The sequence below is a fragment of the Bombina bombina genome, chromosome 2, assembly GCF_027579735.1.
Source record: "Bombina bombina isolate aBomBom1 chromosome 2, aBomBom1.pri, whole genome shotgun sequence".
NCBI lineage: Eukaryota > Metazoa > Chordata > Amphibia > Anura > Bombinatoridae > Bombina > Bombina bombina.
Genome location: NC_069500.1, coordinates 622,907,573 through 622,932,533, shown reverse-complemented (window position 1 = coordinate 622,932,533; position 24,961 = coordinate 622,907,573). Strand labels below are relative to the sequence as shown.

The following is a 24,961-nucleotide window of genomic DNA, read 5'->3' as shown; positions in this document are numbered from 1 at the left end:
ATGCTAAAATCATTTTCCTCTCAGCAGAAATCTTCATCACTTTTCTGCTAGAGAGTAAATAGTACAAACCGGTACCATTTAAAATAACAAACTTTTGATTGAAGATAATAAAACTACAATTCTAACACCACATTTACTTTACACTCCCGAGAGAGACCCTAGTGCTTAGAGCCAGCAAAGAGAATGACTGGGGGGTGGAGATAGAGGGGGAGCTATATGGACAGCTTTGCTGTGTGCTCTCTTTGCTACTTCCTGTAGGGAATGAGAATATCCCACAAGTAAAGGATGAATCCGTGGAGTGGATACACCTTGCAAGAGAAATAAGGTAAGGGGAATCACACTGTAGAGCCGAGAGCTCAGAAACTCTGCGAGCAGAGGAAATAGCAATAATGAAAAAAACTTTCCAAGATAACAACTTAATATCTACAGAATGCATTGGCTCAAATGGAGCCTGCTGCAAAACTTTAAGAAAAAGGTTCAAGCTCCAAGGAGGAGCAACAGATTTAAACACGGGTCTGATTCTGATCAAAGCCTGACAAAAAGGTTGAACATCAGGCACATCCGCCAGACGTTTGTGTAAAATAATAGACAGTGCAGAAATCTGACCCTTCAGAGAACTGACTGACAACCCCTTCTCCAGACCTTTCTGGAGAAAAGACAAAAATTCTAGAAATCCAGGCCCTACTCAAAGAAAAGCCCTTCGATTCACACCAATATAGGTATTTGCACCATACCTTATGGTATATTTTACGAGTAACTGGCTTGCAAGCCTGAAGCATGGTATCAATGACTGGCTCAGAAAATCCACGCTTAGCCAAAACTAAGCGTTCAAACTCCAAGCAGTCAGCTTCAGAGAAATGAGATTTGGATGGAGGAACGGACCCTGAGTTAGAAGGTCCTTCCTCTGAGGTAACCTCCAAGGTGGAAGAGATGACATCCTCACCAGGTCTGCAAACCATATCCTGCAAGGCCGAGCAGGAGCTATTAGAATTACAGACGCTCTCTCTTGTTTGATATGAGCAATGACTCATGGAAGGAGAGCAAAAGGAGGAAAGAGGTATGCTAGACCGAAATCTCAAGGTACCGCCAGAGCATCTATCAGGGCAGCCCGAGGATCTCTGGACCTTGAACCGTACCTTGGAAGCTTGGCGTTCTGACAAGACACCATCAGATCCAACGTAACCCCCCACTTAAATGATGCGAGTCACCTCCTTCATGGACAAGGAACTCTGAGTTCCTCCTTGGTGGTTGAAGTAAGCCACTAAGGTGATGTTGTCCGACTGAAATCTGATAAAACGGGCTAAGGACAACTGAGGCCAAGCCATCAAGGCATTGAAGATCGCTCTCAACTCCAAGATGTTTTATGGGGAGAGAAGACTCCTCCCGAGACCACAGGCCTTGAGCCATTAACGAGCCCCAGACTGCTTCCCAGCCTAGCATGCTGGCGCCTGTGGTCACAATTACGCAGGAGGGTCTCTGGAAACATATGCCCTGAGACAGATGATCCTGAAAAGTCCACCACGAGAGAGAGACTCTTGTTAACGGATCCAGATCTATCTTCTGAGATAGATCTAAATGGTCTCTGTTCCATTGCCTGAGTATGCATAATTGTAGAGCTCTCAGATGGAATCGAGCAAAAGAAAAGGAATGATGTCCATGGAAGCGACCATCAGACCACATACCTCCATACATTGAGCCACTGATGGACGAACAGTAGACTGGAGAGAGAGGCAGGAAGTGAGAAGTTTGGATTTTCTGACCTCCGTCAGAAACATCTTTATAGATAGGGAGTCTATTATGGTCCCTAAGAAACACACCCTTGTAGTTGGAACAAGGGAACTCTTCTCCAGATCTAGTTTCCATTTGTGGGAACGTAGAAAAGACAACAAGATCTCTATATGAGAGTTTGCTAGTTAAAAAGATGATGTCTGAACCAAGATGTCATCCAGGTAAGGCGCCACCACAATTCCCTGAGACCTCAACTGCCAAGAGAGCCCCCAGAACTTTTGTGAAACTTCTGGGATCTGTGGCAAGGCCAGACGGAAGAGCAACAAATTGAAAGTGCTTGTCTAGAAAGGCGAATCTCAGGAACTGGTGATGATCCCTGTGAATAGGAGCATGAAGCTATGCGTCCTTCAGGTCTATGGTTATCATGAACTGACCCTCTTGGACCAAAGGAAGAATGGAACGAATGGTTCCATTTTGAAGGACGGAACCCTGAGAAATTTGTTGAGACATTTTAGGTCTAAAACGGGACGAAAAGTATCCTCTTTTTTGGGAACCACAAACAGATTTGAATAGAATCCTAGACCCTGTTCCTTTACTGGGACTGGAACAATCACTACCAGGGAGGAAAGATCCTGAACACAGTTTAAGAATGCCTCTCTTTTTACCTGATCTGCAGATAATCTTGAAAGGAGCCCCTGGGAGGATAAGTCTTGAACTTTATTTAGTAACCCTGAGATACAATATCCACAGCCTACGGGTCTGGGACATCACATATCCAAGCTTGTTGAAACAAGCAAAGTCTGCCCCCCACTTGATCTAATCCCAGACCGGGGGCGGACCCTTCTTGCTGCCTGAGATTAAGACTTCTATGATTGCTTACCCTTGTTACAAGTCTGATTGGATCTCCAAGAGGACTTGGACTGCTCTGGCTCCCCTTAGGTCTATTCTTCTTGTCTTGCGGGAGAAAAGACCCCTTTTCACTCGTAATTTCAGAAATTATCTCCGCCAGACCAGGAACAAACAAGGTCTTACCCTTGTAAGGTAGCGACAGGAGATTGGACTTGGAGGTAACATCAGCCGACTAAGATTTAAGCTACAGAGTCCTGCGGGCTAGAACAGTGAATCCAGAAATATTGGCTCCAAGTCTAATAACTTGCATTTTGGCATCAGAGATAAAGGAATTGACCAGTTTGAGAGCCTTGGTCCTATCCTGGATCCCCTCTAACGGAGTCTCCTCTAAAATCAACTCTGACAAAGCATCACACCAATAAGATGCTGCGCTTGTTACTGTAGCAATACAAACAGCAGGTTGCCATTGTAGACCCTGATAAACATACATTTTCTTTAAATAATGGTTCTCTTGGCCAGAGTAGAAATAGCTCCTTCCACCTTAGGGACAGTGCGCCATTAGTCCCGAATGGAGTCAGCAACAGAAACCTCTTTTTAAAATCAAGAGACAGGGAAAAAGGAATCCCTGGCTTATCCCATTTCTGTGCTATGATCTCTGACACACGGTCTGGAACATGAAACACTTCCACAGAGGAAGAAACATCATAGTACTTATTAAGTTCCCTAGATCTTTTAGGGTTGACAGCGACAGAAGAATCGGAGTCAGCCAGTACCTACTTCAGAAGTAAACAAAGGTGTTCAAGCTTAAATCTGAAGTTTACTTCTTCAGAATCAGTCAAATGATTTACACTGTCAGAATCTGAGATCTTACCCTCAGTAGCAACCGAGGTATCCTCCTCATCTGACTTACGGGGGAGGTCAACCATTGCAGAAGAAGATGGGAAACCTTATCAGAAATATGCTTTGATTTCCTCTTGCGCTTACCCGCCATGGGAAAAGCAGATAAAGCCGCAGACACTGCGGAAGATAACTATGCAGCAAAATCTTTTGGCAAATACATGCCTCCAGGAGGCTAAGAGGAACCGCAGGGCACTGTATGTGATGCCATTGAGGCTTGGAACGTATGAGGAGAAAGCTGTGGCATATCCTGAACAGCATTATCCTGAGAGAAAATAGGCTTAGAAGGGAGTAATGTTTCTTTAAATTTTAAGTTCCTATCTAAACATGAAGAACAAAATTGCATAGGCAAAACAATTTGGGCCTCTAAGCACAATAAACATTTGTTAAAAGAACCGGACTCCTGTTCAGAGTCCATAGTTAAATTAAATCCCAAGAATAGAGGAATATAAATAATTGGCCAAAAACTACTGTCACTTTAAAAAAAAAAGTAAACCTCTCAGAGCGCAAAAACGCTAAAACCCAAACAGAGAAAAAACAAAATATGCGCCTCTACACCTCAGACAGTCTGAGGTGCCCTACATGAACCTTCAAAATGTATCCCAATGCATGAAAAACTCTCCTGTATATCGTGTATATCGAGCAGACAAACTGCCACAACAGAGCGCTCACACATGAATGACGCAGCTCCGCTCAGACTTGCAAGCGGAAGAGCGGGAGGTCACGTGAGCAGCAGCAAAAAGAATTGCGCAATAAAGTCTAAGCGCACGTTCCTGCCTCTAAAGTAAAAACGAAAAGTAGCCGTTTAAATTACAGCAATAAAGATCTTACACATCCTCTAGCTTACTGATAATAATAAAATATTAATAGCCAAAAGGTCAAAAGTCCCACAAACAAAAGGGAAAGTGTTGTTAACCCTTTAGTCTATAGAACAAGTACCTGCACACTGCCCCAAAAAAATCCTTAATAAAGGATTACATATGTCCCATGAAATGTAATGCAAAAAAACTATAATGCATATTTCCAGTACTTAGGAGGCAAGAGCACTTACCTGTATATCCAGCTGTCGAGCAGAAAGACAGCTCACCAGGTGTGAAAGGACACATACTCCTATCAGAGACATGTAGGAAAAGAGAGAACAGAGTAACCAACCTTATCTTTCTATAACAGGGGTAGCAAATATGTTAGAAAACAGAGTAAGGACAACCTCACCACTTTCTAACTGCTCAAAAGTCACCACTACTCTTACTCAAGAGATTGACGTGGAAAAGCTAAACCCCAATCCTTGCTTGCAGGGAAAAGTACCCATAAAAAGGAATAACATTCTTCAGACACAAACTTCATGTCCTCCATAGACAGAGGCAAACAGAATGACTGGGGTTTATGGGTAAGGGAAGTGACACTTAACAGCTCTGCATGGGTGCTCTTTGCCTCCTCCTGCTGGACAGGAGTGAAAATCCCACTAGTAATTGGAATGACATTGTGGACTCTCCATGTCTTAGGAAAGAAATTTTTTTACAAAAATTGCTATAAAAACATAATTTATGCTTACCTGATAAATGTATTTCTCTTGTAGTGTATCCAGTCCACGGATCATCCATTACTTGTGGGATATTCTCCTTCCCAACAGGAAGTTGCAAGAGGATCACCCACAGCAGAGCTGCTATATAGCTCCTCCCCTCACTGCCATATCCAGTCATTCGACCGAAACAAGACGAGAAAGGAGAAACCATAGGGTGCAGTGGTGACTGTAGTTTAATTAAAATTTAGACCTGCCTTAAAAGGACAGGGCGGGCCGTGGACTGGATACACCACAAGAGAAATAAATTTATCAGGTAAGCATAAATTATGTTTTCTCTTGTTAAGTGTATCCAGTCCACGGATCATCCATTACTTGTGGGATACCAATACCAAAGCTAAAGTACACGGATGATGGGAGGGACAAGGCAGGAACTTAAACGGAAGGAACCACTGCCTGTAGAACCTTTCTCCCAAAAACAGCCTCCGAAGAAGCAAAATTGTCAAATTTGTAAAATTTTGAAAAGGTGTGAAGCGAAGACCAAGTCGCAGCCTTGCAAATCTGTTCAACAGAGGCCTCATTTTTAAAGGCCCAGGTGGAAGCCACAGCTCTAGTAGAATGAGCTGTAATCCTTTCAGGGGGCTGCTGTCCAGCAGTCTCATAGGCTAAGCGTATTATGCTCCGAAGCCAAAAGGAGAGAGAGGTTGCCGAAGCTTTTTGACCTCTCCTCTGTCCAGAGTAAACGACAAACAGGGCAGATGTTTCACGAAAATCTTTAGTAGCCTGTAAGTAAAATTTCAAGGCACGGACTACATCCAGATTATGCAAAAGACGTTCCTTCTTTGAAGAAGGATTAGGACACAATGATGGAACAACAATCTCTTGATTGATATTCCTGTTAGAAACCACCTTAGGTAAAAACCCAGGTTTGGTACGCAGAACTACCTTGTCTGAATGAAAAATAAGATAAGGAGAATCACAATGTAAGGCAGATAACTCAGAGACTCTTCGAGCCGAGGAAATAGCCATCAAAAACAGAACTTTCCAAGATAAAAGTTTAATATCAATGGAATGAAGGGGTTCAAACGGAACTCCCTGAAGAACTTTAAGAACCAAGTTTAAGCTCCACGGGGGAGCAACAGTTTTAAACACAGGCTTAATCCTAACCAAAGCCTGACAAAATGCCTGGACGTCTGGAACTTCTGCCAGACGCTTGTGCAAAAGAATAGACAGAGCAGTGATCTGTCCTTTTAAAGAACTAGCTGATAAGCCTTTGTCCAAACCCTCTTGGAGAAAGGACAATATCCTAGGAATCCTAACCTTACTCCATGAGTAACTTTTGGATTCACACCAATAAAGATATTTACGCCATATCTTATGGTAGATTTTCCTGGTGACAGGCTTCCGAGCCTGTATTAAGGTATCAATGACTGACTCGGAGAAGCCACGCCTTGATAGAATCAAGCGTTCAATCTCCATGCAGTCAGTCTCAGAGAAATTAGATTTGGATGATTAAAAGGACCTTGTATTAGAAGGTCCTGCCTCAGAGGCAGAGTCCATGGTGGAAGAGATGACATGTCCACTAGGTCTGCATACCAGGTCCTGCGTGGCCACGTAGGCGCTATCAGAATCACTGATGCTCTCTCCTGTTTGATTTTGGTAATCAGTCGAGGGAGCAGAGGAAACAGTGGAAACACATAGGCCACGTTAAAGAACCAAGGAGCTGCTAGAGCATCTATCAGCGTTGCTCCCAGGTCCCTGGACCTGGATCCGTAAAAAGGAAGCTTGGCGTTCTGGCGAGACGCCATGAGATCCAGTTCTGGTTTGCCCGAACGATGGACCAGTTGAGCAAACACCTCCGGATGGAGTTCCCACTCCCCCGGATGAAAAGTCTGACGACTTAGAAAATCCGCCTCCCAGTTCTCTACGCCTGGGGTGTGGATCGCTGACAGGTGGCAAGAGTGAGACTCTGCCCAGCGAATTATCTTTGAGACTTCTAACATCGCTAGGGTACTCCTGGTTCCCCCTTGATGGTTGATGTAAGCCACAGTCGTGATGTTGTCCGACTAAAATCTGATGAACCTCAGTGTTGCTAACTGAGGCCAAGCTAGAAGAGCATTGAATATTGCTCTTAACTCCAGAATAATTATTGGGAGGAGTTTCTCCTCCTGAGCCCACGATCCCTGAGCCTTCAGGGAGTTTCAGACTGCACCCCAACCTAGAAGGCTGGCATCTGTTGTTACAATCGTCCAATCTGGCCTCGAAAGGTCATACCCTTGGACAGATGGACCCGAGAAAGCCACCAGAGAAGAGAATCTCTGGTCTCTTGATCCAGATTTAGTAGAGGGGACAAATCTGAGTAATCCCCATTCCACTGACTTAGCATGCATAATTGCAGCGGTCTGAGATGCAGGCGCGCAAATGGCACTATGTCCATTGCCGCTACCATTAAGCCAATTACTTCCATGCACTGAGCCACTGACGGGCGTGGAATGGAATGATGGACACGGCAAGCATTTAAAAGTTTTGATAACCTGGACTCCGTCAGGTAAATTTTCATCTCTACAGAATCTATAAGAGTCCCTAGGAAGGAGACTCTTGTGAGTGGTGATAGAGAACTCTTTTTCCACGTTCACTTTCCACCCATGCGACCTCAGAAATGCCAGAACTATCTCTGTATGAGACTTGGCAATTTGAAAGCTTGACGCCTGTATCAGGATGTCGTCTAGATACGGAGCCACCGATATGCCTTGCGGTCTTAGAACCGCCAGAAGTGAGCCCAGAACCTTTGTCAAAATTCTCGGGGCAGTGGCCAACCCGAAGGGAAGAGCTACAAATTGGTAATGCCTGTCTAGAAAGGCAAACCTTAGGAACCGATGATGATCTTTGTGAATCGGTATGTGAAGGTAGGCATCCTTTAAGTCCACTGTGGTCATGTACTGACCCTCTTGGATCATGGGTAGGATGGTCCGAATAGTTTCCATTTTGAATAATGGAACTCTGAGGAATTTGTTTAAGATCTTTAGATCCAAGATTGGTCTGAAGATTCCCTCTTTCTTGGGAACCACAAACAGATTTGAATAAAATCCCTGTCCTTGTTCCGTCCGCGGAACTGGATGGATCACTCCCATTACTAGGAGGTCTTGCACACAGCTTAGGAATGCCTCTTTCTTTATCTGGTTTGATGATAACCTTGAAAGATGAAATCTCCCTTGTGGAGGAGAAGCTTTGAAGTCCAGAAGATATCCCTGAGATATGATCTCCAACGCCCAGGGATCCTGAACATCTCTTGCCCACGCCTGGGCGAAGAGAGAAAGTCTGCCTCCCACTAGATCCGTTTCCGGATAGGGGGCCGTTCCTTCATGCTGTCTTGGGGGCAGCAGCAGGCTTCCTGGCCTGCTTGCCCTTGTTCCGGACTGGTTAGGTTTCCAGGCCTGTCTGGAATGAGCAACAGTTCCCTCTTGTTTTGAAGCGGAGGAAGTTGATGCTGCTCCTGCCTTGAAATTTCGAAAGGCACGAAAATTAGACTGTTTGGCCTTTGATTTGGCCCTGTCCTGAGGAAGGGTATGACCCTTGCCTCCAGTAATGTCAGCAATAATTTCCTTAAAGCCAGGCCCGAATAAGGTCTGCCCCTTGAAAGGAATGTTGAGTAATTTAGACTTTGAAGTCACGTCAGCTGACCAGGATTTAAGCCATAGCGCCCTACGCGCCTGGATGGTGAATCCGGAATTCTTAGCCGTTAGTTTAGTCAAATGAACAATGGCATCAGAAACAAATGAGTTAGCTAGCTTAAGCGTTCTAAGCTTGTCAATAATTTCATTCAATGGAGCTGTCTGGATGGCCTCTTCCAGGGCCTCAAACCAGAATGCCGCCGCAGCAGTGACAGGCGCAATGCATGCAAGGGGCTGTAAAATAAAACCTTGTTGAATAAACATTTTCTTAAGGTAACCCTCCAATTTTTTATCCATTGGATCTGAAAAAGCACAACTGTCCTCAACCGGGATAGTGGTACGCTTTGCTAAAGTAGAAACTGCTCCCTCCACCTTAGGGACCGTCTGCCATAAGTCCCGTGTAGTGGCGTCTATTGGTAACATTTTTCTAAATATAGGAGGTGGGGAAAAGGGCACATCGGGTCTATCCCACTCCTTGCTAATAATTTCTGTAAGCCTTTTAGGTATAGGAAAAACGTCAGTACACACCGGCACCGCATAGTATCTACCCAGCCTACACAATTTCTCTGGAATTGCAACTGTGTTACAGTCATTCAGAGCAGCTAATACCTCCCCAAGCAATACACGGAGGTTCTCAAGCTTAAATTTAAAATTAGAAATCTCTGAATCAGGTTTCCCCGAGTCAGAGATGTCACCCACAGACTGAAGCTCTCCGTCCTCATGTTCTGCATACTGTGACGCAGTATCAGACATGGCTCTAACAGCATTTGCACGCTCTGTATCTCTCCTAACCCCAGAGCTATCGCGCTTGCCTCTTAATTCAGGCAATCTAGATAATACCTCTGACAGGGTATTATTCATGATTGCAGCCATGTCCTGCAAGGTAATCGCTATGGGCGTCCCTGATGTAATTGGTGCCATATTAGCATGCGTCCCCTGAGCGGGAGGCGAAGGGTCTGACACGTGGGGAGAGTTAGTCGGCATAACTTCCCCCTCGACAGAACCCTCTGGTGATAATTCTTTTATAGATAAAGACTGATCTTTACTGTTTAAGGTGAAATCAATACATTTAGTACACATTCTCCTATGGGGCTCCACCATGGCTTTCAAACATAATGAACAAGTAGGTTCCTCTGTGTCAGACATGTTTAAACAGACTAGCAATGAGACTAGCAAGCTTGGAAAACACTTTAAAACAAGTTTACAAGCAATATAAAAAACGTTACTGCACCTTTAAGAAACACAAATTTTCCCAAATTTTGAAATAACAGTGAAAAAAATGCAGTTACACTAACGAAATTTTTACAGTGTATGTAATAAGTTAGCAGAGCATTGCACCCACTTGCAAATGGATGATTAACCCCTTAATACCAAAAACGGAATAACAAATGACAAAAACGTTTTTTAAACAGTCACAACAACTGCCACAGCTCTACTGTGGCTTTTTACTTCCCTCAATACGACTTTTGAAGCCTTTTGAGCCCTCCAGAGAAGTCCTGGATCATGCAGGAAGAAGCTGGATGTCTGTGTCTGTAATTTTTGCTGTGCAAAAAAACGCCAAAACAGTGGGAAGCCTCAGGGAACTGTTTCTAGGCAAAATTCAAGCCAGCCATGTGGAAAAAACTAGGCCCCAATAAGTTTTATCAACAAACATATGTAAAAAACGATTAAACATGCCAGAAAACGTTTTAAAATACACTTTTATAAGAGTATGTATCTCTATTAATAAGCCTGATACCAGTCGCTATCACTGCATTTAAGGCTTTACTTACATTACTTCGGTATCAGCAGCATTTTCTCGCAAATTCCATCCCTAGAAAAATATTTTAACTGCACATACCTTATTGCAGGAAAACCTGCACGCTATTCCCCCTCTGAAGTTACCTCACTCCTCAGAATATGTGAGAACAGCAAAGGATCTTAGTTACTTCTGCAAAGATCATAGAAAACGCAGGAAGATTCTTCTTCTAAATACTGCATGAGATAAACAGTACACTCCGGTACCATTTAAAAATAACAAACTTTTGTTTGAAGAAATAAACTAAGTATAAAACACCACAGTCCTCTTACGACCTCCATCTTAGTTGAGAGTTGCAAGAGAATGACTGGATATGGCAGTGAGGGGAGGAGCTATATAGCAGCTCTGCTGTGGGTGATCCTCTTGCAACTTCCTGTTGGGAAGGAGAATATTCCACAAGTAATGGATGATCCGTGGACTGAATACACTTAACAAGAGAAATGTTATATTTAAAAAAAAAATTGTACAGATGAAACTTAAGTTTTTAGTTATGTGTTCTCCTTTATATAGAATCTAAAAAATACAATGTGCTGTGTGCTGCACTTTGATACAATGTGTACACAAATTACTGGATAAATGAAAAATTATATGTGTGAAACTTTGTACAGATGAATCTTAGATTTCAATTGTGTGTTCCACCTAAGATGGATAAAATCATCTTAAGGGGTAGAGTTAGGGTAACTTCCCCTTTAAAACAATATAGATTACATAGAATATTGTTTACAAATAAATTAGCAGTTATTTGGGTGTACAAACCTCAGTTAAAAAAAGTTTGCAGGGGGCGTGGCTAAGGAGCGGCCATGCACAGTCGCATTTCATGAAGCTCCTGGGGCTATCCTTTTAATTTTCATGCTTTTATAAGATATAGCTATGATTTAACACTATAATTATAGCAATCTAGTACTACCTCTCCCACTGCACAGAGGTATACTCGGATCCATGTATAAGACCCCCCAGGACCTGAACTAGCAATCTACGATAAAAGGCCATCACCTCCACGCGAGCCTGCTACAATCTACCTGACGACCCAGCCTAAGCAGCTCTCACACTGAGAACCCAAGAAGGCTCTACATCACCTCTACTACTGAAGTTTAATCTTCAGACCTCTATATCTGCTGGAGTACTGTATTGAATAACTAGCAGGGTGAGAAGACAGCCTACAATTATAACTTCACCCTAAACCCCCCCCTGATTCACCAGGTATAACGGGCCCATCCACCTACCACCTCCAGCTAACAGGATGGAGGAGTTCTACACAAGTATATTAGCTTTCCTGCTTGAAATTGACCGCAAAATGGATATTGGGTTTGCTGACTTGATAGATGTTATTAAGGGGACCTGCATAGAAGATGGCGCTCAACAACCACCGCTATCCAAGCGTGACACTGCAGCGCCAACAGAGGACTTCTGCAACCTACAATGGACTCTGAGCTACAGACCCGAAGAGTGTGGGCAAACAATGGTCCCTGATTGGAGAGAAAGTGTCAAACTCAGCCTTGAGGTGCACCTTTTAACTCACCATCCAGCTCCCTCTACGATAGACCTTTCTACCAGGAGGTTAACCTCTGCTCCGATTCCTGTGGTAGAGTGTCCGACACTATACCTGTCATCTACCTCCACTCTGGATCCAGATGGGGAGCTGGTACTTACCCGCTTTCACCAGGTGTCTTGGCCGGGAGATGCGGCCGGCTCTCATTCGGGAGATCTGGGGCTATTCAAGATCCACGTGGTCCTCGATCTTCAAAACAAGTTGAAGGAGATCTTGTTATCCATTTCCCAGAGATGTTCCACAGCGGGAACCTACCATGAACTTTCCTTAGCCCCCTGCAAAAATGCTGTTGGAGAGGGAGACTTGTCTCACAGAGAGACAGACTTAACTCGAACTGGCGTAGGCTAGATACGGGGACGCTTCTATGATTCACAATCAGCCTACGTCTATGTGACCTATTCTAAAATTGTTTTAATCTGTTTGTTTGTTATGGCTATGTGTATAGTCTAGGGTTAACTGCCTTTCATACTTGGAGCTAGTTATTTCACGTAGCTGCAGATATACAGTACTATTGAATACTAGGGTAGCTTGTTATTTTAATTATCCCTCATTAGGGATAAACTATAGAGGCAACTACAATCTCACCCTATTGTATGAGTATTATACCCTATAGATGTTATAGTAGTTGCTTGCTTGATGGTTCACATTATCAGTTAAGCTAACTTATGTACCTTACATAAGTAATTAGATATGGGTTTGTTGTAGGTATTAAGATATGAATCTCCCTTACTTTAGGTCATTTCTCAAGGTCTCAAGCACAATAGTGGACCCAAGTATGAAACTGCACTATAGCTTATACGCCCATGTAACTTGGCATAGATATTGTAAGGGTCTATCTCTAAAATTACTTTGGTTTACGAATACGTTTGCATGCCTCATACCTTATATACACCTTCTAAAAACTCAGCTTAATTCACCAGATTTAGTCAAATGTCATCCCTCCAATCTGTGTTATATGTTTAATGTCAATATCTTAGTGGAAGGGTTACACAGTATCTTATAGTTCTAGCCGGAGACTATTGATCTATGTTCAGATCTCCTTCCCTAAAGGACCCATAGTCTACACAAAATATATTTTTTTCACCTAAACGGGTCTCCCAAATACCCCAAATATATACTCCATAGCTAGAACTATCAACCCTGTGGAGTGTAGGTGGTGGGTGGTTGGTTGGTGGTGCAATACACTAAGCGGCGCTCACCTGCTGAATATTTACCAATCTTACCTTTTGTATTTAAGCACTGAGGTCCTACAAATGGCCCCACTATATTATTTTCTTATATATATATATATATATATATATATATATATATATATATATATATATATATATATATATATATACACACATATATCATAAGGCCAAGAAGTGGCCGTAGAGATGACTATCCCAGCATTAGAATTGCTTGTATCCTAGTGGTCCATGAGTGGCCAACCAAATAGTCATACCAATATGATCTTTATAAATGTAAAATGAGATTTCAGAGAGTGCTTTATTGTATCCTTATGTTATTACTGATCTATGACAAGTTGTGTATGTGACTATATCTGTTTCGCAAAATCTCAATAAAAACTTTATAAACAAAAAAAAAGTTTGCAGGTCTATTAAAACTGTAGCAGGCTTTGATATTTAGCTATCGCTTAAAGTAACTCTTTCATAATATGCTCTAGGGCAGTGATTTTTAGCCATCATTCTGTTCCATACAAATTAAACAAACATGGGTAGTATTTCAACTTAAAATAAATAGCAACAGGTAGGACCATGTAGTAACTATTTATTTTTAGAGCAATTGAAAAGTATATAAATAGTAAATAATGAAAAGTTGTTATAAGTGAATATAAACATCTAGTAAAAATAACATAAACCTGCTATAAATATATTGCAACAGTGAAGCTAAAAGAGATGTGCTGCTGTGCGTGTTTAAACACGCCTATTTAAGTACACTGAATGACGCATATAAGCTCTGACTTGAACGCACAGGAGATACAGTGTGACACACTGTAACGCCGGGAGAACAGCGGTGATGCTCTAACATACAGCTTTGTAAACAAATAAGTCATGAAAGTCCCTCTATGATTATGCACTTGAACTATCATATTTTTGTGTAAGTATAAATAATATACAAGATGGGTAAGAAATTAATTTATTTCTTCTATGTCCTTTAACTTACCATGACTTGGGCTCTCCAAAGTGGAGGTAGTTGATGCTGTAAAGATCCATATCTTCAGTATGCCAAGCAAATGTTGTTTTCCACATACCAAAGTAAAGATAAGGAGTATTGACACCTTCAATGGATATCCCACAATCATCTCCTATAACATCAAGGATGGTGTTCAAGCGGGAAATATTCCATTCATTAATATCCTAAAGTAAAATGAAATAAAATTAAATAAATTAATAACTTAAATAGCTATGTAGCACTAATGAAAGCAAAGCTATTATACTTTTTGTAAAGCAGGATTGGTGGCAATGCTTTAGGTCACTGCATATCAGATTACTCAAGGCTACATGAAAAATGAGTAAACCATAAACATAAAATATGGGATGTTTTAGATAAAAGTATAATGAATGTTTCACTAGATAAAGGGAGTAGCAAGAAACGCTTTCCTTAGACACTAAAATAATACAGTCATGTAAGGCTGGATACGATTTGCCTTGACATTTATCACAAGCTGAGATAACTACAGTTCTACCACCTAACCTTTTAGAAATCACAGAAGGTTTCTTATCTAAGGAAATGAATTGTAGGGCATACAGTGAACATATCAATATTGTAATTCTTAATGCCTGCACTGAATTGTTCTATCATTTTACTTTATCCATCGTAAGATAAAATATTAATTTATAATATATTCATATTATAGGTTTGGAACAGAAACCATTTCACAAAATAATAAGCAGATCAATATTTCCCATACTACTTTCTAACAGGAGTATCCATGTAAATGAGAAAAAAAAGGTGCTTGCATTATTTTTACCATTTATCATATAAATAGACGGTATTTGCAGTATTTGCCACCCCTACTTACCTGCACATTGTTTGTTTATTAAAGAAGGTTGTGCAAAATGTGATAATGGTATATACAGGAAAAAAGAGTATTATCCAAGCCAACAGCGAGTGACAGCACAAATCTGGCTATATAGTAGCAATGAGGTACAAGTAACAGATACAGAAGTGCTGCACATATGCACAACACAATGTCACCCTCTCTCACATATGGAAATATAGAACCTGGGAGCTGTCAGTGTGCCAGGAATCAGACTGAGACGAGAAGTGAAAAAATAATCACACCTTTATTAATAATAAAAAGTCCACAAGTCAAATAAAAAGTCGGGAATCAAAACCAGAGCTGGAAGTCAGACGAGCCGAGTCAGGAGCCAAAGCGAATAGTCAGACGAGCCGAGTCAGGAGCCAAAGCGAATAGTCAGACGAGCCGGAATCAGGAACAAGGAGAACAGCAGTGTCAGGAACAAGCCAGGGATCAGGAACCAGGAGAGACGTCAGACAGCCAGGTAATACACTGGAACTCACAAATAGGTCTGAGACAACGCAAGGGCAAAGCATACTGAACAGAGGCCCTTTAAATAATAAGTGATGACGTCACAATTCTTAGACTAAAACCTGTCTCACACGGATGATGTAAACCAATCTGGCCATAAAAGGGCGTGCAGGAAATGATCAGCATCACACACTATGCACCAGATTCAGCAAGAGAGGTGAGTAAAATGGCTGCCAGCAGCACATGGCAAACAAAGCAGGGAAAAAACCCTGACAGGAGCATGCTGATAGCACTATTTTGCTAGAGAAGGATCAGGGTTAATAAATCTGCTTTATGTCAATTTAACAAATCTGCATAGATACTCTTAAATGTGCACATACCTGAGCCTACCTAGGTATACTTTGCCACAAAGATACAAAAAGAACAAATAAAATGTTAAATGTCATACCATAACATAGACTACATAATTTTCCCTCCAAAAACACATCTTTGTATAAAGCAAGTATATTGAACATTTAATGTTATGTGAAAGAATGATTTATTGCATGTTCTTTTTCTCTGTTCCAAAAGATGTTAAAAAAAATATTATTATTTTTTTAAATCCAGTTGAATATTCCAGCCCTTTAGTCTTTTGAACATATTTTACTTGGCAAGCCTTTATTTTACCCTAAATAATTCAAGCTAAGTCTCAATGCTTTGCTTCTTTCTAACCTTTGAGTTAGATGCTTCAAGAATATACCATAATCTGAAATATATTTTCTCCTAAATTGGTGTACCCGGTCCACGGCTTCATCCTTACTTGTGGGATATTCTCAATCCCTACAGGAAGTAGCAAAGAGAGCACACAGCAGAGCTGTCCATATAGCTCCCCTCAGGCTCCGCCCCCCCCCAGTCATTCTCTTTGCCGCTCTAACTAGTAGCATCTCCACGGGGGTGGTAAAGAGTATGTGGTGTTAGTTGTAGTTTTTTATTTCTTCTATCAAGAGTTTGTTATTTTAAAATAGTGCCGGCTTGTACTATTTACTCTGCAGCAGAAAGTGATGAAGATTTCTGCTGAGAGGAATATGATTTTAGCACCAGTAACTAAAATCCATTGCTGTTCCCACGCAGGACTGTTGAAACCAGAGAACTTCAGTTGGGGGGAACAGTTTGCAGGCTTAACTGCTTCAGGTATGATCAGTCATTTTTCTAACAAGACCAAGTAATGCTAGAAGACTGTCAGAAATCCCCTCTGGGATAGGTAAGCCATTTTTCTTAGACTCTGTATAAAATTATGGCTTATATTAAGGGCTCTATGCTGGTTGACACTATTGTGGGCTAAATCGATTGCCTTTTGGCATGTTTGAAGTATAAATAAGGTGGTTTTTCAGACTTTGAAACACTTATGGGGTTAAGTATTACGCCTGGCAGTTACTTAGACACCTAATCTAGTCAGAAAGGCCCCTCCACTCTGGAATGTAGAGGGAGGAGGCCTCATTTTCGCGCCTCAATTGCGCAGTTGTTTTTCACTAGGCAGTTCATGCAGCTTCACGTGGGGAGTCCAGAGGCATCAGAAAGGACTTCATACTTAAATAGTCCCTAAGGAAGGTAAAGGCCACAGTAGAGACTGTAGCATGGGACTGTAGTGTTTTAACCGGTTAACTGCTGTTATTAGCTCCGGTTTGGGCATTAAGGGGTTAATTGGTTTGAAAATCTTCTCAAAGCATTAAGACACTGTGGTGAAAATTTCATTAAAATCGGATGTTTATTACTGAAACATCAGAAAACCATCAAATAAAGTGTGCACTTTTATTATTTAAAGAGACAGTAACGTTTTTGTCAAAAATAATTTTTATTGCATTGAAGTTCTGTCTAAGTCTGTCAAACATGTCTGACCCTTCAGATAGCCTATGTTCTGTATGTTTAAAGGCCAAGGTGGTTCCCCCATTAAATTTATGTGTGAAGTGTGCCATAGCGTCCAAACAGCTTAAGGACCGTAAAATCACGCTTAAAGATGTAGCCCAAGATGATTCTTTAGCTGAAGGTAGTGAGGATAGCCCGCTATCCCCTCCTTCTGTGTCAACACCAGCTATGCCCGCGCAAGCGATGCCCAGTACATCTAGCGCTCCAATTGCTATTACTATGCAGCAGTTAGCAGCAGTAATGGATAATTCTCTCGCAGCATTTTTATCCAAACTGCCAGCTTTTCCAAGGAAGCGTGATTGCTCAGTTTTAAAAACAGAAAATGAGCAAGCAGACGCAGAGGATAATTTATCTGTAGTGCCCTCACATCAATCTGACTTGGCGGTGAGGGAGGGCCTGTCTGAGGGAGAAATTTCTGACACAGGAAAAATTTCTCAGCAGGCAGAGCCTGACACCATAGCATTTAAATTTAAGCTAGAACACCTCCGCGCCCTACTTAAGGAGGTCCTAGCTGCACTTGATGATTGTGACCCCTTGGTGGTCCCAGAAAAATTGTGTAAAATGGATAAATTCTTAGAGGTCCCAGTACACACTGATGCGTTTCCGATACCTAAGAGGGTAGCGGATATAGTGAATAAGGAGTGGGAGATGCCAGGTGTACCTTTTGTTCCCCCTCCTATATTTAAGAAAATGTTGCCAATTGTTGACCCCAGAAGGGACGCGTGGCAGGCGGTCCCCAAGGTAGAGGGGGCAGTTTCAACGCTAGCTAAGCGCACAACTATACCAATAGAAGACAGTTGCGCTTTCAAAGATCCTATGGATAAAAAATTAGAAGATTTACTTAAGAAAATTTTTGTTCAACAAGGTTTTCTTCTTCAACCAATTTCTTGCATTATTCCTGTAACCACTGCAGTGGCTTTTTGGTTTGAGGAACTAGAAAATTCGCTCCAGAAGGAGACTTCTTATGATGAAGTCATGGACAGAATTCACGCCCTGAAGTTGGCTAATTCTTTCATTACAGATGCTGCTTTGCAGTTAGCTAAATTAGCGGCGAAAAATTCTGGTTTCGCAATAGTGGCGCGTAGAGCGCTTTGGCTAAAATCGTGGTCGGCGGATGTGTCGTCCAAAACAAAATTGCTTAATATTCCTTTCAAGGGTAAGACCCTATTCGGGCCAGAGTTGAAAGAAATTATTTCAGATATCACCGGGGGAAAGGGCCATGCCCTTCCACAGGATAGACGTTTCAAAGCAAAAAATAAGTCTAATTTTCGTTCCTTTCGCAATTTCAGGAACGGACCGGCATCTACCTCTACAGCCACTAGGCAAGAGGGTAACGCATGCCAGCCCAAACCAGCATGGAAACCATTGCAAGGCTGGAACAAGGGTAAACAGGCCAAGAAGCCTGCTGCTGCTACCAAGACAGCATGAAGGGGTAGCCCCCGATTCGGGACCGGATCTAGTAGGGGGCAGACTTTCTCTCTTTGCTCAGGCTTGGGCAAGAGATGTTCCGGACCCATGGGCTCTAGAAATTGTATCTCAGGGGTATCTTCTAGAATTCAAGGACCTTCCTCCAAAGGGAAGGTTCCACATGTCTCGCTTGTCTTTAGACCAGATAAAGAGACAGGCATTCTTACATTGCGTAGAAGACCTTTTAAAAATGGGAATGATACACCCAGTTCCAACAGCAGAACAAGGACTTGGTTTTTACTCAAACCTGTTTGTAGTTCCCAAAAAGGAAGGAACATTCAGGCCAATTCTGGATTTAAAAATCCTAAACAAATTCCTCAGAGTTCCATCATTCAAAATGGAAACCATTCGGACAATCTTACCAATGATCCAGGAGGGTCAATATATGACTACAGTGGACTTAAAGGATGCGTACCTGCATATTCCTATCCACAAAGATCACCATCAGTTCCTAAGGTCTGCCTTTCTGGACAAGCATTACCAGTTCGTGGCTCTTCCCTTCGGATTGGCCACTGCCCCCAGAATTTTCACAAAGGTGCTAGGGTCCCTTCTAGCGGTGCTAAGGTCAAGGGGCATTGCAGCAGCACCTTACCTAGACGACATCTTAATACAAGCGTCGTCCTTTCACAAAGCAAAGGCTCATACAGACATTGTTCTAGCCTTTCTAAGGTCTCACGGATGGAAGGTGAACATAGAAAAGAGTTCCCTGTCTCCGTTCACAAGGGTTCCCTTCCTGGGAACAATAATAGACTCGGTAGAAATGAAGATCTTTCTGACGGAGGTCAGGAAGTTAAAACTTCTAAACACTTGTCGAGTTCTTCAAGCCATTCCTCAACCCTCCATAGCTCAGTGCATGGAGGTAATAGGACTAATGGTGGCGGCAATGGACGTGGTTCCCTTTGCTCGAATTCATTTAAGACCACTGCAACTGTGCATGCTCAAACAGTGGAATGGGGATTATGCAGATTTGTCTCCCCAAATACAAATGGACCAGAAAACCAGAGAGTCACTCCTCTGGTGGTTGTCTCAGGATCACCTGTCTCAGGGAATGAGTTTCCACAGACCAGAGTGGATCATTGTCACGACCGACGCCAGCCTCTTAGGCTGGGGTGCATTCTGGGAGTCCCTGAAAGCTCAGGGTCTTTAGTGGCGCCTTGGTTGTTCAATCTAGCTTATGTCTTTCCACCGTTTCCTCTTCTCCCCCGGCTGGTGGCCAGGATCAAACAGGAGAAGGCTTTGGTAATTCTAATAGCTCCTGCGTGGCCACGCAGGACTTGGTATGCAGACCTGGTGAATATGTCATCGGTTCCACCATGGAAGCTACCTTTGAGGCAGGACCTTCTAATCCAAGGTCCATTCCAACATCCAAACCTAGTTTCTCTGCAACTGACTGCTTGGAGATTGAACGCTTGATTCTAACTAAGCGTGGGTTTTCGGAATCAGTGATAGATACTCTGATTCAGGCTAGAAAACCTGTCACCAGGAAAATTTACCATAAGATATGGTAAAAATATCTTTGCTGGTGCGAATCCAAGGGTTACTCATGGAGTAAGATTAGGATTCCAAGGATTCTATCTTTTCTCCAAGAAGGATTGGAGAAAGGTCTGTCAGCTAGTTCCCTAAAAGGACAGATATCTGCTCTGTCTGTCTTGTTGCACAAGCGTCTGGCAGCCGTGCCAGATGTTCAGGCGTTCGTACAGGCTTTAGTCAGAATCAAGCCTGTCTACAGACCTGTGGCTCCTCCATGGAGTCTAAATTTAGTTCTTTCAGTTCTTCAAGGGGTTCCGTTTGAACCTCTACATTCCATAGATATTAAGTTACTATCTTGGAAAGTTTTGTTTTTGGTTGCTATTTCTTCTGCTAGAAGAGTTTCTGAATTGTCTGCTTTGCAGTGTAATTCACCCTATCTGGTGTTTCATACAGATAAGGTCGTTTTACGTACCAAGCCTGGTTTTCTTCCAAAAGTGGTTTCCAATAAGAATATTAACCAGGAAAAAGTTGTTCCTTCTCTGTGTCCTAATCCAGTTTCTAACAAGGAACGTCTATTACACAATCTTGATGTGGTTCGTGCTTTGAAGTTTTATCTAAAAGCAACTAAAGACTTCAGAAAAACATCGTCCCTGTTTGTCGTCTATTCTGGCAAGAAGAGAGGTCAAAAGGCGACTGCGACCTCTCTTTCTTTCTGGCTGAAAAGCATCATCCGGTTGGCCTATGAGACTGCTGGAAGGCAGCCTCCTGAACGAATTACAGCTCACTCTACTAGAGCTGTGGCTTCCACATGGGCTTTCAAGAATGAGGCTTCTGTTGAACAGATCTGTAAGGCAGCGACTTGGTCTTCACTGCATACATTTGCCAAATTTTACAAATTCGATACTTTTGCTTCTTCGGAGGCTATTTTTGGGAGAAGGGTTTTACAAGCAGTGGTGCCTTCCGTTTAGGTTACCTGACTTGTTCCCTCCCTTCATCCGTGTCCTAAAGCTTTGGTATTGGTTCCCACAAGTAAGGATGAAGCCGTGGACCGGATGCACCAATGTAGGAGAAAACAGAATTTATGTTTACCTGATAAATTTCTTTCTCCTACGGTGTATCTGGTCCACGGCCCACCCTGGCATTTGGTCAGGTTTAAATTTTATTTTTTGTTAACTACGGTCACCAATGCACCCTATGGTTCTCCTTTTTCTCCTAACGTCGGTCGAATGACTGGGGGGGCGGAGCCTGAGGGGAGCTATATGGACAGCTCTGCTGTGTGCTCTCTTTGCCACTTCCTGTAGGGATTAAGAATATCCCACAAGTAAGGATGAAGCCGTGGACCGGATACACCGTAGGAGAAAGAAATTTATCAGGTAAACATAAATTCTGTTTTTACCTGACCCTATATGACTCCTAAGGTTAATCTACTCAGCTTTCACATAGTATTTTCTTTAAACGGCAATATTCTGCTAACATATTTTTATTTTGCTGTGCTCTATAGATATTTATCAACCTATATTTCATTCTTCCTGCTAGGGTTTTGTGTTTCAATCAAATATAAACAATTACTGAAAACAAAATAGTATTGTGAAAATGGCACCCATGTTGTGATGCTTCAAGGGAGGTGCTGAACACAATTATTCATTATTGTAAAGCCCGCAACCCCCCGCCTCCCCAAAAGATTATCAACTGTGGGGATTACACTACAGTCCACAAGGAGGAGGCACTAAACTGAGTTCCCCCTTGATAATGTAAGATACAGCTGTGACATAATCCAACTGAAGTGGAAGGATTAATGCCAGAGTTTCAAATATTGATTGTCCACCTCGTCTCCAGAGAAGATCAAAGCCATATGCCTTCAGGGATTCCCAGACAACCACCAACTTCTTCTTGAACAAAGACTGCCACCAGTAGAAGATCCAGTAGTATCTTCTGAGACAGTTTCATGAAATGCCAGTACACTGTAAAGGAAGGGAAAGCTGCAGGTTTCAGATGAAACCTTGCAAAAGGAACTGGGCCTGAAGCAGCCACCATCAGAACCAAAACATCCATGCATTAAATGCAAGAGGAATGGGAATGTTCTGAAGTTGAACACAAGTAGCTATCAGCTTGCTCCTAGTTGACCTGCCAAAGAAAGCCATGTCTATGATTTATTCCAGAAGGGAAACTTGAATTTGAAGCACAGCCTAATATATGATTTACAGAAGGCCGAAGAGAGGGCACCTGCACTACTGAGAACCTCTGGCTTGAACTACCATCAGTTGTGCCACCAGAAACTTAGTAAATAGCAGGGTAGCTGTGGCAAAGCCAAACAACAGAGTAGGGCTGCAACAACTAATCGGTAAAATTGATCATAAAAATAGTTGTCAAAGAAACTCATTATCAATTAGGTGGTCAGCGATTAGTTGGTTAATTGCACAGCACCAGCTGCTTCAATCCGATGAACTCCTGAACATGGTATTGTGCAAACATTTTTATTTATTTATTTTTTTTCTATCCGATTAATCGGATGATTATTGTCCGAATAATCGGATAGAAAAAAGATTAAAAAAATAAATAAATTCAATTTTTTTACACAATCTTAGTTGCAGTAGATCATCAGATTAAAGCAGCTGGTGTTGTGCAACTGACCAACTAATCGCTGACCACCTAATTGATAATGAGATTTGTTGACAACTATTTTTATAATCAAACTTACCGATTAGTTGTTGCAGCCCTACAACAGAGATACAAAAGGCTCAAACAGAGGAGCCTGTAAAGCCTTCAAAACCAAATTAAGACCCCAAGGAGGAGAGATTGATTTAATGACAGACTTGATACAAACCAAAGCCTGCACAAAACAATGAATATCAGGAAGTTTAGCAATCTTTCTGTGAAATAAAACAGAAAGAGCAGAGATTTGTCCTTTCAAGGAACTTGCAGACACACCTTTATCCAAACCATCCTGAAGAATCTGTAAAATTCTAGGAATTCTAAAAGAATGCCAAGAGAATTTATGAGAACACCATGAAATATAAGTCTTCCAAACTCGATAATAAATATTTCTAGAAACAGATTTACGAGCTCGCAACATAGTATTAATCACGGAGTCAGAAAAACCTCTATGGCTAAGCACTAAGCATTCAATTTCCATACCTTTAAATTTAATGATTTGAGATCCTGATGGAAAAACGGACCTTGAGATAGAAAGTCTGGCCTTAATGGAAGTGGCCAAGGTTGGCAAATGGACATCCAAACAAGATCCGCATACCAAAACCTGTGAGGCCAAGCTGGAGTTACCAGCAGCACAAACGATTGCTCCATGATGATTTTGGAGATCAAACTTGGAAGAAGAACTAGAGGCGGGAAAATATAACAAGGTTGATAACACCAAGGAAGTGTAAACGCATCCAATGCTATCGCCTGAGGATCCCTGGACCTGGACAGGTACCTGGGAAGATAAGATGGTATCAGATCTATTTCTGAAAGCCCCCACATCTGAACAACGTGAAAAAACACATCTGGGTGGAGAGACCATTCTGCCGGATGTAAAGTCTGACGACTCTGGCAATCCGCTTCCCAATTGTCTATACTTGGGATATGAACCGCAGAAATTAGACAGGAGCTGGATTCCGCCCAAACAAGTATCCGAGATACTTCTTTCATAGCTTGAAGACTGTGAGTCCCACCCTGATGATTGACATATGTCACAGTTGTGATATTGTCTGTCTGAAAACAAATGAACGGTTCTCTCTTCAAGAAAGGCCAAAACTGAAGAGACCTGAGAATCGCACGGAGTTCCAAAATATTTATTGGTAATCTCGCCTCTTGAAATTTCCTAACCCTTTATGCTGTCAGAGATCCCCAAACAGCTCCCCAACCTGAAAGACTCGCATCTGTTGTGATCACAGTTCAGGTTGGATGAACGAAAGAGGCCCCTAGATGGTGATCTAACCACCAAGTCAGAGAAAGTCAAACATTGGGATTTAAGGATATTAATTGTGATATCCTTGTATAATCCCTGCACCACTGGTTCAGCATACAAAGCTAGAGAGGTCTCATATGAAAACGAGCAAAGGGGATTGCATCCGATGCTGCAGTCATGAGACCTAAAACTTCCATGCACAAAGCTACTGAAGGGAATGACTGAGACTGAAGGTTTTCGACAGGCTGCAACCAATTTCAAACGTCTCTTGTCTGTTAGAGACAGAGAGTCATGGACACTGAACCTATCTGGAACCCTAAAAAGGTTACCCTTGTCTGAGGGATCAAAGAACTTTTTGGTAAATTGATTTTCCAACCATGTCTTCGAAGAAACAACAGTAGTTGATTTGTGTGAGATTCTGCAAAACGTAAAGACTGAGCAAGTACCAAGATATCGTCCAAATTAGGAAACACTGCAACACCCTGTTCTCTGATAACAGAGAGTAGGACACCAAGAACCATTGAAAAGATTCTTAGAGCTGACGCTAGGCCAAAAAGAAAGACCAACAAATTGGTAATGCTTGTCTAGAAAAGAGAATCTCAGGAACTGAGCTATCTGGATGAATCGGAATATGAAGATATGCATCCTGTAAGTCTATTGTGGGCATATAATTCCCTTGCTGAACAAAAGGCAGAATAGACCTTATAG

At 42.1% G+C, this 24,961-nt stretch overlaps 1 protein-coding gene across 1 annotated transcript in view; it reads right to left on the bottom strand.

The window, feature by feature from the left end:
- KDM4C (lysine demethylase 4C) overlaps positions 1 to 24,961 on the bottom strand; it is a 1,488,570-nt gene that overhangs the window by 1,299,719 nt on the left and 163,890 nt on the right. Inside the window, exon 5 of the mRNA XM_053702565.1 lies at positions 14,181 to 14,374. Coding sequence (XP_053558540.1) covers positions 14,181 to 14,374 — 194 coding nt within the window. The remainder of the gene's footprint in view (positions 1 to 14,180; positions 14,375 to 24,961) is intronic.